Source organism: Mya arenaria, chromosome 6, assembly GCF_026914265.1.
Source record: "Mya arenaria isolate MELC-2E11 chromosome 6, ASM2691426v1".
NCBI lineage: Eukaryota > Metazoa > Mollusca > Bivalvia > Myida > Myidae > Mya > Mya arenaria.
In genome coordinates, this window is record NC_069127.1 from 57,211,102 (window position 1) to 57,232,180 (window position 21,079).

The 21,079-nt window shown below is 36.1% G+C and overlaps 1 protein-coding gene across 1 annotated transcript; it reads right to left on the reverse strand.

Moving 5' to 3' along the window:
- Positions 1-922: 922 nt before the first annotated feature.
- LOC128237931 (uncharacterized) lies at positions 923-17,845 on the reverse strand. The gene is made up of 2 exons (XM_052953506.1): positions 17,613-17,845; positions 923-2,336 (listed from the first exon to the last, which is right to left on the reverse strand). The coding sequence occupies exons 1-2, from the start codon at positions 17,843-17,845 to the stop codon at positions 923-925; spliced, it is 1,647 nt and encodes a 548-aa protein (XP_052809466.1).
- Between the last annotated feature and the right edge of the window lie 3,234 nt (positions 17,846-21,079).

Below are 21,079 nucleotides of genomic sequence, written 5' to 3' on the forward strand. Positions count from 1 at the left end.
ATGGTTACATCTTCTGTATATCGTACTGCTGGAGATAGCGCTGAAAAAATGGTTCAAAATAGGAGCAAAACAAGTATTAAAGAATATCCAAGTTATAACTATACCGGGACGAACCAAGTAATAAGGAAAAACAAATGTTTAAACTTCACAAGGACATCCCCAGTTGAAATAACACCGAGGTTTAAACTAAACAGGGATAGGCCCAATAGCAAACCGTTACTGTGTTCAAAATATACAGACACCAAGTACTTACGAGTACCTATCTCAAACGACACATGAATAAACGAAAAATGGTACTATGTACCGTAGGTTTGCAAGTGCTTATTGTTAACCACATCACCTACACTAGATTGCAGGTCCTGATTGTCAACCACATCACTTACACTTGATTGCAAGTCCTGATTTTCAACCACATCAACCACATCACCTGCACCAAATTGCAGGTCCTGATTGTCAACCACATCACCTACGCGAGATTGCAGGTCCTGATTGTCAACCACACCACCTACACTAGATTGCAGGTCCTGATTGTCAACCACATCTCCTGCACTAGATTGCAGGTCCTGATTGTCAACCACATCACCTACACTAGATTGCAGGTCCTGATTGTCAACCACATCACCTACACTAGATTGCAGGTCCTGATTGTCAACCACATCACCTACACTAGATTGCAGGTCCTGATTGTCAACCACATCACCTACACTAGATTGCAGGTCCTGATTGTCAACCACATCACCTACACTAGATTGCAGGTCCTGATTGTTAACCACATCACCTACACTAGATTGCAGGTCCTGATTGTCAACCACATCACCTGCACTAGATTGCAAGTCCTGATTTTCAACCACATCACCTGCACCAAATTGCAGGTCCTGATTGTCAACCACATCTCCTGCACTAGATTGCATGTCCTGATTCTCTACCACATCTCCTGCACAAGATTCAGGTCCTGATTGTCAACCACATAACCTACACTAGATTGCAGGTCTTGATTGTCAACCACATCACCTACACTAGATTGCAGATCCTGATTGTCAACCACATCACCTACACTTGATTGCTGGTCTTGATTGTCAACCACATCACCTACACTAGATTGCAGGTCCTGATTGTCAACCACATCACCTGCACTAGATTGCAGGTCCTGATTGTCAACCACATCACCTGCACTAGATTGCAGGTCCTGATTGTCAACCACATCACCTGCACTAGATTGCAAGTCCTGATTTTCAACCACATCACCTACACTAGATTGAAGGTCCTGATTATCAATCACATCACCTACACTAGATTGCAAATCCTGATTGTCAACCACATCACCTGCACTAGATTGCAAGTCCTGATTTTCAACCACATCACCTGCACTAGATTGCAGGTCCTGATTGTCAACCACATCACCTACACTAGATTGCAGGTCCTGATTGTCAACCACATCACCTACACTAGATTGCAGGTCCTGATTGTCAACCACATCACCTACACTAGATTGCAGGTCCTGATTGTCAACCACATCACCTACACTAGATTGCAGGTCCTGATTGTCAACCACATCACCTACACTAGATTGAAGGTCCTGATTTTCAACCACATCACCTACACTAGATTGCAGGTCCTTATTGTCAACCACATCACCTACACTAGATTGCATGTCCTGATTGTCAACCACATCACCTACACTAGATTGCAGGTCCTGATTTTCAACCACATCACCTACATTATATTGCAGGTCCTGATTGTCAACCACATCACCTACACTAGATTGCAGGTCCTGATTGTCAGCCACACCACCAACACTAGATTGCAGGTCCTGATTGTCAACTACATCACCTACACTAGATTGCAGGTCCTGATTGTCAACTACATCACCTACACTAGATTGAAGGTCCTGATTATCAACCACATCTCCTGAACTAGATTGCAGGTCCTGATTGTTAACCACATCACCTACACTAGATTGCAGGTCCTGATTGTCAACCACATCACCTACACTAGATTGCAGGTCCTGATTGTCAACCACATCTCCTGCACTAGATTGCAGGTCCTGATTGTCAACCACATCACCTACACTAGATTGAAGGTCCTGATTGTCAACCACATCTCCTGCACTAGATTGCAGGTCCTGATTGTCAACCACATCACCTACACTAGATTGCAGGTCCTGATTGTCAACCACATCACCTACACTAGATTGCAGGTCCTGATTGTCAACCACATCACCTACACTAGATTGCAGGTCCTGATTGTCAACCACATCACCTACACTAGATTGCAGGTCCTGATTGTCAACCACATCACCTACACTAGATTGCAGGTCCTGATTGTCCGTCACATCCCTGGTTTGTTGTACATTTTTTTAAAGGTATGCATAATAGCAAGGTCAGCAAGTCTACATATACAAGTTTAAAGATAAATTTTGCAAGCAACTCTAAAACCAAACAGCAACTGAGACGTGTGCCGGCAGTTAAACGTATTATATTTCAAGACACGCTTATGAAGTAACTGGTACACATACGAGCTCCACTTATGATATAAATTGTTATACAATGCAAACATGTATACAACGGTAACATGATATGTTTACAATTAAAACTTGACAGTAATATTATATTACAATGTACCAATAAAAACAGAAATTCTTATAGGCACAAAAAGGATAGACCAACAAACACACTAACAGGATGTAAGATCGTTTTATACTTTGCATGCTGAGAGATAATATAAGAAAAATGCTTTATGTATTACATGTTACTGATTTGATTTAAGATACTGCAATAACAATATTTAGACGACGTAAATATGCGTCTGAGATGAACTTACATAAATTAGTTTGAACTGTATAATTCGTGATTTGCATGAGATCAATGAATTTCATCATACTAGGCCAGACTAAAAATATCCTTTTAAATATGTTTTATGTATATCGACAAGTTAAAGAGCATGTACACGTCGCGTGCCACAACCTCTCCATTGTTTTGTGGTAACAAGCGTACTCTTGTTACGAATTGTTGCGGAGTTCTGTTGTAGTACCACACGTATGTGTAGTTATAGAAGAAGAAGAAGACGAAGAAGACGAAAACGAAGACGAAGAAGAAGAAGAAGAAAGAAGAAAGAAAAAAGAAGAAAAAAGAAGGGGAAAAAAAGAAGAGGAAAGAAGAAGACGGAGAAGAAGAAGAAGAAGAAGAAGAAGAAGAAGAAGAAGAAGAAGAAGAAGAAGAAGAAGAAGAAGAAGAAGAAGAAAGAAAAAAGAAGAAAGAAAAAAAAGAAAAAGAAGAAGAAAGGAGAAGGAGAAAAGAAGAAGAAAAAGAAGACGAGGAGGTGGAGGATGAAGAGAAGAAGAAGAAGAAGAAGAAGAAGAAGAAGAAGAAGAAGAAGAAGAAGAAGAAGAAGAAGAAGAAGAAGAAGAAGAAGAAGAAAAAAAGACGAACAAGAACAAAAAGAAGAAGAAAAGGAAGAAGAAGAACAACAAAGAGAAGAAGCAGAAGAAGAAGAAAAAAAAACACAACAACAACCATAACAACAGCAATAACAACAACAACAACAACCACAACAACAACCACAACCACAACAACAAAAACAACAACAACAACTTCTATTCACTATCAATACAACATATATTATCGAATTAGGTCAATATTACCCATGATTCAAACATTTCAATAAATGCAGTGAAAGTAATTTAAATGAGTTTGACATATGTTTGAAAACCTAAATGACTTTAATGGGATATACTTCGGTGATATAGATTGAAAATAATTGTGAACTGCCGAAAGATTTAGATTCGCATGTTTGATTTACAAGTTCTATCTATAAAATTATGATTTGTAAATTGTCAAAATGGCAGGTTTATACTGTCACAAAAATTAAATCGACCAGCTATTAATCTCATCATTGATGATTAAATTGATATGTGTCGGACTATCTTTGTAGTGTAACGAAGTATCATTTGCGTAAAACGTTTTCATCAGGAAAAAAAATGATGGAAGCTTTGATCGGAGTACATTAAACGTATTGAAATAGATTAGTTTGAATGCTGTTCGAATAATTAATTAATGAACATCTGATACGAATAATGTATATGAACCTTTATCTAACACATGATGAAACATAACGTTACAGACATAAGCGTTTCATGAATGTATTTGTGTATGCATATTAGGAAAGATTATTATGAGTTTATGTCAGTGTCGGTTAAAGGGGCACTCTTATCGAAAGATGCACTCTTACTTCCACATAAGATTTACCACAATTAATACTATTGTTTTAATATTCCAAAAGATAAATAAATGTCGAAAACAATGGTTCTTATGAAGGCCACCGAGTTTAATTTGAAAGAAATGTGAATAAAACACGGTATTTCTACCATATGAGACTATTATAGATCACAGTAAATCTTTTAGCATTCACCAATCATTTAATATTTTTTGCGTTTTCAGCTATTAAATACACGGTTACAATCTTGTTATCAGTAATTAATATTTTCCACATATGTATTATTTAATAAGTAGTTAAAGGTTTATCACTCAAAATTTATGTTTGCTATATATGCATGTGTATGTATTGATTTTGAATAAGAGTGTCACCTTAAAATCAATACATTTACAGTCGAGACCCGTCGGCTCGATATCCCAAGGACCGACCAAAATACTTCTAGCCTCGCGAATATCGAGCCAAGCGGAAATGTTTATAATGAGAAAAACAAAATCGGTCCTTTACATCCAATTCGAGCCAACGAGAAATTCGAGCCAAGCGATATCGAACCAACGGGTCTCGACTGTACATGTATAACAAACATAAGAATTAAGTGATAAACCTTTAACTACTTACTAAATAATGTATTTAAGGAAAATATTAATTACTGATAGCAAATTGTAACCGTGTATTTTTAAAAAACGCGCAAATATTAATAACTGGTGGGTCCAAAAAGAGTTGCATTAGTCAACAAATGTTTCAAAAGGTAGAAATTCCGTGTTTAATGCACCGATACAGTATCATTCATAAAAACCACTGTTTTCGATATTCATTCATTTCGGTAAATTAAAACAATTGTATTATTTGAGCTACATCTTATTTGGGAGTAAGAGTGCATCTTTAAACATAATTGAAGATAATGGAGGGAAAAACAATGAAACATAATGCCGAAAATATTTCAAGATAAATCTGATAGATATTTTACGTAATTTCATTCAATCAATGATAAAACAGAAAATGAGAAATCATGTCATGCATTTAATTTGGGATTAATATATTCGTAGATTCTTATATTCACGTTTAAACTATCAAGTTATTGTAATGTACACTATTGAAATTCGTATAACATCACTATATTTAATAGGATTGTCAAGTTGACATTGAAATTGTCCTTTCTAATATCTGAACAGATGTGGTCATATAGCTTTCAGAGTTTCAACCATTAAACTTAAGCCTGAAATGAAGACAGAAAGGTAAAAGCACATATGGTACAGGGTTTAACTGAGACATCACAGAGCTAAGATAAATATGTGTCATAATGATAGCTATAACATATGGTAAAATATTCAAATTAAACTTGAAATTAATGATTATGTTATAACCTATAGCCTCATTTACTTGTGAATTATCTATACATGACGTGTAGTGCAATATGATGGATCAGAATGGAACAGACTGACTGGAACTCTAAGATTTTCTTAAGTGGAAAATATATCAAATGATTTTCAATCATTAAAGTTAAAATCTCACAGATGGACCGTTTTGATAAAAAAAAAATTGTCTTAGAATGAGCTAGTTCTCGCGTAAATGTCTGAGAACCAATGATAGATTACTGCTGACAAAGAACAAGTTCGCAGTCCTTTTATATTTATGTTTGAAACTGATGTTTATTGCCGAAAAACTCATTTTTCTTAAAGCGTTGGTAACGCTTTTAGCAACAAACTTCATTTTTCGAACGTAAATGTGATGAAATATGAATCTGTGATCTGATCTTTTGTCAGCAGTCTTATATCACTGGTTTCCAGCTTTCTACGCAAAGATTGATTTATTCCAAGACAATAATTAATAAAGGGTGTCAAAACGGTCATTCTGTGAGAGTGTAGCTTTAATGATTATATGTCACAATCACTGTTGGAACAATGAATCGCCTATAAAAAAGATTGTTTTTGCATACATTTGAAACGAAATCCATTTATAGACACACTGTATCTGTAGGTTCACGGTTTTGCTACTGAACATTGCTACATGATGACTGAACTTCACATAACAAACAATGGGTCGATTGTTCAGATCGAGAGGTGAAAGCGAAAATGTTCTATCTTCTTCTTTATTTAATGTCACTTAGAACGTTTTTGCATTCATCCCTTGAGATGTTTGTTAAAGTTAACAACGTCATTAGCGACATGGTTGTTAACTCTAAAACATGAATTATTTGATTATGTCCTCACATATCTAAATATAAACAAGTACAGCAGAAATACTTGTATCAAATCTTATTAGATATACAGCAGAATAAAAGTGAATCCATAAAACGTCCAGAGCAGTAACGATTTGAAAGTTAACAATGTTAACAATTTAATAGCGTTGCCAAGTTTAACAAAATTCTGAACAATTTGCCAAATGTTATATTATCCAATGAAAAGTAAAGGTCCTTGGCTCGTTCCTTGTGTGCAACTATCTTTGATATTCGGAAAAGTTTTGCTTACAAACAAGTAAAAAATGTAAACAATTTTAAGCAAAACCCTAATAATAAAGATCGCATATTTTTGCACCAAGCACTGAGAAATATTAATGTTTTAGAGAACTGTATTGGAAACGAGATCGAACGCTTTCCAAAAGTCAATTAATACATTGCTGATAGTGACAATTACTCAAGGAACAGTATAAAGGACAAATTCTATAATAAAAAAAGCTTTAAAATGAATTTTGAGGTTTGTTTCCAATTAAGTGTTGAAAAGTGGTAAGTGAAAGGATTAGTGGTTAGTTATATATTTATTATTTAAGTAAACTCGTTAATATGTTGTAAGGGTACAGTTTTCGACATGCATGGAAACGAAATTGGTAGGTCAATATTCTTAAACTTATTTACCAAGATTTAATATGAACATAATCATTCGCGTGTTGGTTTGTTACTCTTTGATCTAGTTTATTAGCTGCAGATAAGCAGTGAGTCTAGAGTTATTTGCTACGCCGTCGTCGCCGGCAATGCAGCTATTATGAGAGATTACTATCAGACCTTAGGCGACATGGCAACAATTTTCACCCGACGGCGAAAACACATAAAAACACCCAATTTAACGCAAGTCGATTGTTTCGTTTGAAACGCTGCTAAATCAAATATCCATCGAAACTTTTGGAGGAAAGTAGTTAAATAGTGTAATCTGCGCATCTTTCATATAACCTCGGGTGAGAAAAATGAATAAGTTCATAATGGGTCTTGACTTTTAACACACTCGTTAAATATAATAGTCTTATTTTTTATTGCTGCGTGGACGGTTGTTTTGTTTATTTAGTTTTTTTGACTCATTTGTTTCTTTCTAGGTCTGTTACGATGGGTTCTTCTGAAGTTCAATGTAGTTTGATTTGTATAAATTATATATGTTTAATTTACATATTGCTGAGTGGACAAAAATTAAACATGTTATGTTCTAGAAAGTAAGTTCCATTTTTTCTGGGTCCACACCAAATATGTGAGCTCTTTTATTTAGTAGCTGCTAAATTATTTATTTTTTAAATTAAATTAATATTAATGGTCCAAATTTACTTTACACAAACACTTAAAACATATTTTCAGAATAATTAATAGCGATTATACTATCCAGTTGGTGTTTATAAGAAACCAGAATGACAATAATGATACTAGTGACGACCTGTGGTAATGGTTTTGCCACATAGTATATATTTTTTGCGACATTTATTGTTTTTATTTCCTGTTTTCGGTGATTTATTGAAAAATAACATTGGATTATAGTCCTGATCAACTCACAGTTTGAAATAGTTAGTTTATCAAATACTAAGTTCACTGTTTCTCTCTTTTTACACGGAAACAATCAATAATCCTCTTTTATAGTACCAGTACCTGTATTTATCTGTGTGCAAAAATACCAGTACCGGAATGTATTTATCTGTGTGCAGTAATACCAGTACCGGAACGTGTTTATTTGTGTGCAGTAATACCAGTACCGGAATATGTCTATCTGCAGTATGGAAATGTGTCTATCTGTGTGCAGTAATACCAGTACTGGAATGTGTCTATCTGTGTGCAGTAATAACTGTACTGGAATGTGTCTATCTCTGTGCAGTTATAACAGTACTGGAATGTGTCTGTCTGTGTGCATTAATAACAGTACTGGAATGTGTCTGTCTGTGTGCAGTAATACCAGTACTGGAATGTGTCTATCTGTGTGCAGTAATACCAGTACTGGAATGTGTCTATCTGTGTGCAGTAATAACAGTACTGGAATGTGTATGCAGTAATAACAGTACTGGAATGTGTATGCAGTAATACCAGTACTGGAATGTGTCTATCTGTATGCAGTTATACCAGTACTGGAATGTGTATATTTGTATGCAGTATAACAAAACTGGAATGTGTCTATCTGTGTGCAGTTATAACAGTACTGGAATGTGTCTTTGTTCAGGAGAAACGTATCTTTTTTCTAACCTTGTTAAATGTTTAGTACAAAAGTGGAGCTCCCCATATATGGTGTTTGGGGTTGTAACGCGCTAAAAATCAGCGTCATATTACAATTGACTATAGAATATAAAGGACATTCATTTAGTGGTGTATGTCCTCTATTTAGTGCGTATGCATAGTTTTCGGAACACTGGTAGTTTGAATAGCCTTTCTTCGCTTTATCTTTAATAAGTCAAATGAGGGTTTCTATCCAAAGAATAAAGTCAGTTGTAAAGTTCGAAAAGATCAGCCAGTGCCTATATGGCTGCATTGTGACTTGAACCAGTCATATTCCCCGTTTGACTTAAAAAAAACGGTATCGTCGCCTTAACATGTTCCAATATTACCCTCGGCCTGAAGGACCAAACATATTATTCCAACATTATTCGGATATCCTCGGCCATTTTTATCGAAAAACAACCTCGGATGTATTTCGCCAAGGAGTTCCGATTGTTCAAACATAACACCTTCCCGCAACGTTGAAACCAAATACTAGTAATTAATTTGCACACTGCAACCACTGACTACGGTTTAAAGTATGCGTAAGAATTAATTTACGTTCCAATCCAATGTTGCACATGCGCGCGCTGTCCAATGTCTGTGTTTTAAGATTTTCTCAAGTCGTAAATATATCAACGCTGCTCTCAACAGTTTTATTAACATAAGGGGCATTAAGCGATGCATGCTCTATATTTCAACAAAAGATGTATTTACAGACTGGATGGCTTTAAATTGAAGATGTAAGGCATTGCATATACCAGCTCCATGGCTATAGGTTACACACCACCATTGTCATTTCCTCTATAATTCAATGTGAAATGATTATTTTTAGACAACATTTGAAGGCATTTCGAGCGAATGCAGACTATGATAAACATATATATTCTTAAAGTACAAGCTTTAAATTACCTTTTAAGCTAATAAAGTGGGGGGGGGGGGTCAAGTTATTCCTAAGAAAAATATTTCCACTTGAAAAACAAACTCTAAAAATTGCACAGTCCGCCATGACATTTCTTTCAAAATGACCTTTCAACTATAGGGCAGCAGTTTATGCTTAAATCTCTTTTCTAAATGATAAATCAAGCAATACTAGATACTCAAAGTATAAAAGTTTCAGGAATACTGATATTTTTTTTATTTAAAGTGTATTGAGCATGTGAAAACATGTCTTTCAGTTATAACAACATTATTATTTTATTGAGAATTTTCCACACAACGGAAGTACATATGACGCAATGGTGACGTCATACCTATAGACATTGCCATCATGGGCTTATTCAGTATCACCCAGCGCCTTAAAGCTGCACTCTCACAGATTGAACTTTTTGAAAACTCGTTTAATTTTGTCTTGGAAAGAGCATTTTTTACGTAAGTCCCTGCAAAACAATGATATAAAATTGCTGACAAAAAAATCAGATCGTAGGTTTTTATATTTCCGTTCAAAACTTAATCTTTTATGGCCTTAACCGTTACTAACGGTTTAAGAAAAGTGCATAAAACATCAATTTTTGAACTTAAAATTAAATATCTGGAATCAATTTTTTGTCAGCAGTCTTATTTTACTGGTGTCCATGGAAATCGCAAAAATTGGCTCGTTCCAAGACAAAAAATAAAAAAGTAAAACGGTAAATCTGTGAGAGTGCAGCTTTATAGGAGCACAATACAGAATGATACCAAAACAATAATTATGAATGCATTATTATGTTTAACTCATTTGACTTAAATGATCAAAACAAAACAGAACACATGTGATTTGAATACAGCATCAACAAAAAACATCCATTTATAGCTACGTAGGCTCAAAATCGCAATTATATATATTATAATATAATCGGATATTTTTTTATCTGTACACAATTCATATGCTACTTTTTGTTTTGGTCATTAAAGTCGATTGATTTGAACGTAATATTTCCCTTTAAATGCATCAGCTCATAGTTTGTCCCTTTAATAGTAGCAAAATGCAATTATATTTGTATATGGTTCTATGATTTGAGCGGGAAATTGACAATCTCTTCCGATCCCATGTACAACATGCTTGGGTGTTTGTGAAGCAGTATGTGTTTACTTATTAGATTAATGTTTCCCCTTCTCACAAAGCAATATTGTCTATAAAACACATGTTACTTCGTCTTATGCGCTTTAAATTAAACATCCTTTATGTACATAACACTTAACTCAAGGCAAAAAACTGATTCAGCAAAAAATACCTTATTGTGTATCAGGTAAGTTGGGATGATATGACACAGAGTATAAACTTGTAAGATAACCTATCCAATTGAAAAACTGAATCAACTAAGTTTTCCTCAAACTTGAAATTTTAATTGCATCTTTAAAGCCATGAGGTGTAGGCTTGCACACGACAGTGCACGCTTGAAGAATCGCTTGGCATGTTCCCCGCGTGCTGTGTCCGCCATTTTGTCACGCGCCGCTAGTCACGCGCCATAACTCTCGCTCTCGCCATACGAGACTAGATGGCACGCGCCAGAGTATGTAAATAAACCTGCATCTGCTCTGCATTTACATAATCATTTCAAATAAGATGGAGTAGTTTTGAGTAAATATCAATGAAAAACTGGTTTCTTTAATTTATAGCTTTCAACTATGTCTTTTATGAGTCAAGTTTCATTTATTATAATTTGATTTCAAAGTACTTCAATTAGTGAAGCAATTTCTTTAATTTTAGTTCTTTGATTTTATATATGAAAGGATATCGGTCCCTGATTTTAATTACATTTTAATATTCGTGAATAAAAATAAATACTTATTGTGTGTTGTTTTCCCGGCTATATTAATGGCTTCTTTTCTCATTAAATAAGTCTTGCCTTGAATTATTATGTAAACGTGAATGAATCTTTATCGTTGATGAATACGTAAGTTTAATTGCTTTCAACATTTGACTGGAAATGTGGAACAAATAGACGAACAGAAAGGGTATATAAACTTGAGGGATACGAACATTTTCACAAATTTGTATCAATCAATCAGTCAAAAAATCAATCAATCAATTAAGTAATCAATATGTCAACGGAACTCCTTAACTTAACCGAATACGGAAATCAATCATTCAAAATTTCAATAGTGGACTATACTTCTTAAATTTTCATTTCAATTGGTGCACTGCGGTTGTATTAAAATAGCAAGTGGCTTTTGTATAAGAATTTTGTATGGGTGCGCCTCTTAGGGCCCTGAGTCCTTATATTTACGGGTAATTTATCATGGATTAATGTCAAATCTTCATGTTTATACCTTTTGACCCCTTAAATGAAACGCCAAAAATGCTTTTCGATAGCAGAAATCGCTTTAGATGTTTCAGATTAATTTTCGGACATCGCTAATGGTCATCCTTTGCCTGGTGGGGCATGAAAATCTAATCATTTCGATACATCTAAAAGACAAGCGCTTGTCAAATGAGCCCTGTAATAATTCATTTCCCATTCTTATAATGATAATGTTGAACATGGAACTTCTTTTCAAGTCTATTGTTCTGTGTACTGTGGACGCACGCGTGTAGAAAATGGGCGTAAGCTTGCTTGATTGATTGGGAGAGTGCGAGACTTTAACCGATTAAACCGGAAGTCAAACACCTTGGATCTTGAAAACAACAATTTCATTCGATGAAAAAGAATTATCAATCTTAAATAGACTTACATTAGTTTTTGTATATTTCTGAATTAATTGTTAAACAAATACATTACATTTCGTGTTATGCACTAGCATGGCTACGAACGAACTTTAACTTTGGACATAATTTGCGGTAGGGTCATTTTCGTTCATCAGCATTCGGAACACCTCGGCCATTTTCCATCGAAAACAGCCTCGGATGTAGGCCGGTACATCAGAAGAAGTAGTTCGTAAAGTTTTAAATAATAGTACGAATAAATTGCAGTGCTTTAGCGTGTATTTTTATTACTAACCTTAAATTGAATGCCAGTAAAGTGAATTATTGCAAAACTTATTCAGATTCCCAAAAGTAAAGTCTAAAAGTTTAACTGCTAAATTGAAATTACCACGCGATCTTTTGCAGTTTAGTTATATGTAAAGAATTCTGACATTGTTAACCGTCCATATACATCCGATGTTGTTTTTTTATGGGAAATGGCCGAGGAGTTCCGAATGATTCATCCGAGAGTCGACTATGCTAAATCTGTGGTACGCAGAGCATCATCGCTCTGATATACGAGAATGGATTTGGCAAACTGGTACAAAATCACACCAAACTGTACTGTATACCTAGGTACACCGAGTGATATAACCTGATTTTATTACTGAAATTAGCGAAATTTAGGACCTCGATTTGTTTTACGACGTGGTACCAACTTTGTGATGCTGACAGTCAAAGTGGGTCAATTGCTTCTTATTAAGTATCATTAAATATACCCTGAAGAGCGCTGCAATTATCTCATCCGAGTATGTGTACAGTAGCATATGTCAACATGGCTACCTGGCTGATTCTACTTATTTATATGTTTGTTTCTGTCAAGGGTCACAATAGGGGTGCCGGGCATTATTGAAATTAGGGGCCGTTATCACATTATAGTGACCGGGGTCTGATAAAATGACGTAACAGCGCCACCTTTCTTGATATAAACATTATGACACTCATAGACCCTTAAGTTCACTTCTGTTTACTTACCAAATATTGCAGCTTCTGTAACTAAAGTGCCAGTCCAATTAAATATAAAAGTTTGAATATTTCATTGATTTAGTGCGTTTGAGCATCTTGTTATTATATTGATAGTGTGTACTCAAACCTCTTAAATTTTAGGTTAGGGGAGAGTAAATCAATACTCGCCATCATTTTTGAAAGGCCCGGCAATAAAGGGCGGCGACATAGAACGCTGAAACAAAGACGGGGAACTCTGGTGACATATGGCGACAGACGGTGGCTACACGCTCAAGGCATTCCACTGCTTAGCTTCCGGGAGCTGTGATGGAATTTGGTCAAAATAGAAAATTGTTGTTTATGATGCTAATGACTATTGATGATGGTGTTGGTGCTGCTGTTATTATTGCCGTAATGTTATTGCTATGAGTAAATAAATAAAACAGTAAAAACAAAGGTATAAAATTATTGAAATTATGATGCTGGTGAAAGTGGTTGTGCCCAAGACAATGCATGATAATTACCATTGACCAAATTGCTGTTTCAATAGTTGTTGTTGTTGTTGTTGTTGATGATGTTAGTGGTGGAGGTGGCGGTGGTGGTTGTGATGATGATGACGACGATGACGACGACGACGATGACGACGACGACGATGACGACGACGACAACGGCGGCGGCGGCAGCGGCGGCGGCAGCGGCGGCGGCAGCGGCGGCGGCAGCGGCGGCGGTGATGGTGGTTTTAGTGATTTAAATCGTTGCTAAAAGGCAGCTGTTGCTACTCCAGCTGGTTATGATTATAATGATGCTGATAATAATTGTGTTTGCCGACAACGACGATGGTGGTGATGATACTGAGGATGTCAACACTGACGGCAGCAGCAAACCTTGTCAAAAATGATTATAAACGCTTCATCTTTAGTTTATTTGTCACGGTATACCATTTTGTGCAAGACGTTTCACAAATTGCCCGGATGCTGAGGAGAAGCAAGATGGCGACAAAATATGGCTGCCAAATGTGTTGACAGTAAACGGTTTCTGATTCTGATAAAGCACAAATATTGAAAATTTACCTGTCTTTATTAACACCTTCATTCGAGTTCTTGATAAACATTTAATCACAATGTACCGCTATTACCGCTAAATAATGGACCTGAGGTCTTCACGATAACGAAAGTGTCGGCGAAGAATAGCTACAGTGCAATGTACAACACCTCTGGTCGAAAGTTATCGCACTTTCTCACTTAATCTCGTTGACTTGCGCGTGGCATGTGTCTATTTTGCTAACCGTTCGTACAATATCAATAATCACTTTGTCAACAAGTCCATTATTGGAAATGGGATTGACAAGAGCTTTATCAAACTTGGTATACAGTGAATAAGAAAATTTGATAAGTTTAATTAGATTGTGAATACATTTGGTACAAACAATTTTGGCAGACGATGACAGTTTAAAGCTGTGAGGACAGGGACAATATTTCTTTGTCCACAATCCTAGATTTTCAATACGAATGGTCTAAAACGTGATATGGGTTATCAGAATGTAACGATTTTGTAACAGTTGTTGATTCGTAAAAGCGTTGCGCGATTCGGGCATTGTAACAAAAAGATTGGCATCATTTCATAACAATCGAAGCAAGATTGCTACTATTCCGTTTAATCATGGCCATTCTCACTCTTGTATTTTGAAAATACTGCTGATGACATTTGTAGAAGGCCGAACATTTACAGATTCAGGAATTGTAACAAAACGATTGACATCATTTCGTAACAATCGAAGCAAGATTGATACTATTCTGTTTAATCATGGCGGTTCTCACTCTCGTATTTTGAAATTACTGCTGGTGACATTTCTATAAGGCCTTACATTTACAGCATACACACTATTTTCTGTTTTGTTCTTCTTATTATTGTTGTTAAAGTGTACTCTTATTTAAAATATATGCACTCACATATACCAACCATAACTTGTGAGTGATAAACCTTTAACAGCTTACTAATTAATGCATTTATAGACAGTATTGATTTGCTGATAAAAAGACTGTAACCGTGTATTTAATAGATGAACATAAAATAATATTAAATGATTGGTGAGTGCTAAAAGATTTACTGTGATCTACTATCGTCCCATAATGTAGAAATAACGTGTTTTCTGCTCTTTTATTTTAAATTAAACTAGGTGTCATTCATTAGAACCATTGTTTTCGACATGTATTCATCCTTTTTGGTATTTTAAAACATTTGTTTTATTTGTGGTAAATCGTATTTGGGAGTGTAATGATATCACATATACGGTTTATATGACCTTGATGACCTTCATACGATTGATAACGTGGAAGAATTAATAAGATCTTTCCAAGTACTTCGCCATGGTAAAAGACTGGTAGTATGTACTTACAAAAATAAATGGATTGATGCAACTCTGCCGTATAAACATTTATTTTGTGTAAGTAGTACATATAAAAAATCTTTAAAGAAACATTTTAAGTGGTCCACATAATATTTTGTAAACTTCCCACTAACTAAGCTAGCCACTGTTTCTATTTACCGCTTCACCTGATTTAAAATCAATAACGACTGTCTGTTGATTCACTAAAATAAATGTATTTGAATACTTGAAAATATAGTTTACTGATTTGACAAAATATAATGTTGAACACTAAGTAATCTTTTTATTTTTTTCCTGTCAGTGAATCTGTTTATAATTGTATCCATTATCCATTATTTCTTTTCACTGAACTTCAAATAGAGAAAATAAGCGACAAAATACCACATAAGCGTCATTTCTTTTCATACGCCCCTGCTTATTTCTACACCTGCAGAATTTGATTTTTTATTGTAACAAAGACAGGAGCTGTGCAACATGATAAATTGTCCAATATCTTCCATCATTGCACGAACGTCTCATATCTCAGACGTCTAAATGCCTTTTTGGTCTATTAGATATGATTAAGAGTCGATTTGGGGATAAAAGACAAACTCGGAGTGATTTAAACAGGTGGATTTCGCGGTAAGCCCCGTTCCAGCGAGATTCTAGTGTTCTGTAAACATTTGGGCTCTACATCACCGTTTGGGTATCTGGTGCCCGCCCCACAGTAGAAGCCCAACGGTATGTGGTAGAAAATAGTGAGACAAAAATGCAGTATTTAAATAGAGTTTGTGTATTATAATATCATTTTCAACTGAAGTTAATAGGTAGATTTAATAGATAATTAAATTACCAATTAAAAGTAAGGCCTTCTCATTCCTTTAAATATTATTCCTAAATAAGAAATTATATATTGGCAAAAAGTCGGCAGACGTTACTTTTTTCTTCGTTATACGATAATTTTATTTTCATGATGCAATAATATAATTATTCACAATGGTATCGAAAAGTGCAACACCCACAAAATTAATATCATATTTTGTTTGTATCAGTCCGGAATTAATTATACACTTTTACATTAACTTCAGTAAACGTAGCAAAATTATATAATTAACATCATATCACAGCAAAATCATAATTGCATTTATCTTCTCAAGTTAAAAATATATTACGAGCACATTTTTTTAATTGTCTCAAGCCCGGGCGCCGGGCGCGTGTTGCCCAGCAAGCGCTTTTGAGAGCCCACTCGCGTGCCCATATTTGAACAGCTGTATTTATAACTCATTTTCAAACGCTATCAAAATGAAATTAATATCTTCTCAGAGTATTCTCAACCGAATCCTTTTAATTCCCGAAAAAAAGGTTAATACCAGTAGATTTGATTATTTCTGAAAGTCGCGCGTTCAAGAGATAAATTATTTTTTATAACAGAGAGAGAAAGTACCAAAGCTTCAAGTTTTTGTTCAACCCTTTAAGTAAAGCTTTAATTAAGGCTTGTGGGCGGTAGAAAGGGGTTTTTACCAGCTTCAATAAAAATCCTAATAGTTCATATAAATACATTTTTTTGCTAGATTTCTTTAGCGCTTTAGTATTCTTTATAACTTTTAAATATCCCTAGTCTCAGGCGAATAGAGTTAAACAAACTCTTTAAATTAAAATTCGAACGAGAGTAAAAGTTAATGATTCCTATGAAATATTCTTCTTTTGTAAGTTTATGAATAAAATTGAAAGAAACAGACAATGAGGTGCTTTCTGTATTTAAGAGTTCAATGTTATTATGAAATATGAGCTGTTCCATGCCCACGCGTATACCTTCGTTTTTTGTATTTCTGAATATAATTTATAGTTGAGTTGACGTCTGCGGTATGCAAAATCATTTATTAGAGATGTTTGATAACACTTTTTTGTACGGGTGAGGGTTCGTGTACGCGTACGGGTCCATGTTCGTGTACGGACACAGGTCCGCGTAAGGGTACGGGTATGGATACGACTACGGGTCCGCGTACGGGTTCGTGTTCGTGTACGGGTACGGGTACCGGTGCGGGTACTGGTCCTTGTGAGTGTACGGGTATGGAAACGGGTACGGGTACTGGTCCGTGTACGGGAATCGGCCATGTACGGGATTTGGCTGATGTATGTATGGATACGGGTGCGGGTCCATATATGTATAAAGGTTTAGGTATGGGTCCGTGTACGGGAACTGATCCGTATACGGGTATCGGCCCATGTAGGGGTACGGGTACGGATCTGTGTACGGGTATGTGTAAGGATACAGGTACGTGTTCGCGCGAACTTCATTGTGCGCGATATATAAATCAGGTATGTGTACAATGTACTTGTTTCAAATGACATGTGTAAAAATAACGATGGACGTCATTTATATGCGAATAGCTGTACATTAACAAGTACAGCTTTCATCTCAAATGAGGTCAGAAATAAAATATTGCCCATTTAATTGTAGTCGAAAGATACTCAAATTTGGGGCTGCATGCATTGTCTCATTCAGCCGAAGTCATAATCGTAATAAACAAGTTCAATAGTGACAAACGCGGATAGCATCATGCTCTGCCACGTTTTTTGGTAGAACGTACAAACCAAAATCAGTTCCTAATCGTACATCATTTCGTAATCTAATCAGCAGATTACTGAATAACATACATGTACTATTTGCCGGTGCGTTGGAAGTGTTGTACCGTACCTGCCACTGAAAATCTTCAATCAAACCTGGACTGGTATTCAATATTGGTATTAATTGGATCTAAGAACGATGTAGCTAATCGGATTAATTGTAATTAATAACTGACCAATAGCGTGAATGAAGTCAGTAATGTATGACTATAAGATTAACTTAAGTTGTATATTGAATACAACCCAAGAACCCCTTTTTACGTACTCTATAATTATGTACTTCCAATATAATATCTTTTTCGGCAAAGAAACAAGGGCATTTACACAGGTATATGTATATACATGTACCATTGGTTACATGGAGCTGCAACGCCAACGGACCTTATCGTGGTGGAGATCGGACTCTGAGCCGGGACCGCTTGGGTGTGATGTTTGAGATATGTGAAGCTCCACCAGTGGAGGTATTGACCTATGGCCCGACCCCATCGCATCCCCAGTTCGGTGTTCGAAAGAAATTATGGAGGGCTGGAGAAGGAAAATCCACCGTTATCGGTCGATGCAGTATGTACACTCCAAGAGGTTGTTTTACAACCATGGATGACTACAAAGACATGAAACAACTATAAGAAAGGAGAATGGAAAACGGACCAGCCTCGGATATAAAACAACATTTTTGTATACATGTGTACATGTATATAGATGGCTCCACGAAGCTTCAGCGCCAACGAACCCTAGCTGGACCTCATTAAACTGTCAAGTTCGCGTCACAAATCCTTTACCCCGTATACAATGGACATATCATCTTGCACATTTATTGCATACATTCACGATATTTATCAAAAATAATACAAAACCATAACCCGCGTCCATTTCAAAACCACCCCCTGTTGGAATGCATTAGGAGTCTAAATGGAGTCTTCGCTGCATTTCAATAGGCGAATGAGCGATTCGCCAAAAAAAAGATCATTTGTAAATTACTCTTTGGGTAGATATGAGGGGGAATGAATAGCGTATTTATGAAACATCATTTAATCATATAGCTTGCGTCCTCGTCCTTTGAACTGTCATTTATTAAAGTTTTTAATTTTACACGGGTGTCACTTCCGATATAAAAACTCCGCTAAACGAGGAGAGGTGACGATTTTAACAAGCAATTCGGACAGTTTTCCTTTCAAGCGGTGGTCATCAAAGATTTCAGAAGCTGATTTTTTTTATGGTGATATTTCTTTAAGGATAATACAAATTGTTTTATACAGCAATACCCACTCGCGCGATAATTTGTACTTACCCGTCAACGCGGGGTGCTGTTTTACGGAGCGATCATAAAACACCCTTTTTGGCGGTTTCTATAGCAACAGGATAGCCCCTTGGACCGGCCTATTGATAGAAAAAGGGGTCATCTTACAGAGAATGAAGGGAAACGGGTCTGACAAGCAGAAACAAGAGCGTGTCTAGTGGGGATCCCTTTTCCTCACCCCTTTGTTTGGACATTCAAAGAAGCCCTTCTCATTTACATAGAATAATATAAGACATCCGGCCCTTATTTCGGGCCCTTAAACATACGTAGCAATAAGGGTATACGGTGACGTGGATATTCTTGAAAAGCCCCTTTCTTGTGCTCTGTGTTGATAAAAGACTCGTATCCGGCAAATGGGGCCATTATGTCACACGATATGGTACCCCGGCCCCTTTCAAAGATCTGTAACAAGTTGTGCCCCCCAAAACTTAAAGAGGATGTCTGTATAAGAGTGCCCCAGCTCATTGGCAAACAATCAGTCCCCTAGCTGTAAGGCCTGGGACCCACACACCCGGATCAAATCTCCTTTGAGTATGCCAACATGGTTGATTAAATCCCCTAAATCAAACCCAAGATTATCCTCTTATCCCGTAACCAATAACCGTCGAAAATAGCCCGTAGTTAAAATGCCACCTTCATAATAAAACTGGCGCTAAATAGTAACCAAATTATGTCCGCGAAAGAGTTCACAGTTCATCAAATCGAAATAAAAGTTAGACACTTTTAGTATATATAAACTGAAATCACTCAATCCATTAACTCTTCGGTAATTTCAACTTATGAAAATGCGAATTACCAAATTCGAGCATTTCTCATAGAAAACAATTGTCCCCTTCTGGGCATAACTTCCGGGTGACCTAAAACGACCCCTAGTATAATGTTTTGCCGTTTGTCGACCTGATGTCACCTCAAAAAATGTTGCAGACTGTCAATGTTTACAAATCATGTAGCGAACTTACCAAACACATTCGAAATATGTAACGAGCTGTACAAAAACAAAGATTTTGGCGGGTGCTAACTTTGCTCACGTTGTGCAGATCTTTTTAATCTCTGTCAAAAATACTTAAAGGTGGAAACGTCGCTTAGTAACGAGAGAAATTAATTATCCATAATTTGACTTCAACAGCACCTATGATGCGGTTTAACACGATAAATCGTTTATATGTGATTATATGGGATAAACAATTATCAAAGTTGGGGTAAAATAGTTGTCAAGGGGTCAACTCGGGCCCGTCAAATTGCAAATAAATGGACGCTAAAATCATTAAGTTTCCCGTTTAAGCCTCCATAGTGTTTAAAACAAAAGCCTGTACCCTGTTCCGTAATCCGACCATATGCAAACAGACGACAGCACACGTGTGAATAAAGTCGTCTGCAAATAATGAAATAAATGATGCTGTCATTCTGGGTTCGTAAATTCCGATTGTTTTGCAATACTTTGATAGGATTCATCTCTCGTGTTTTTTTTGCAAATGTCTAATGTACTCCTCCGTCATCGTCAAGTACCGTACGGTATTTATTGTCATTGACGTCTTA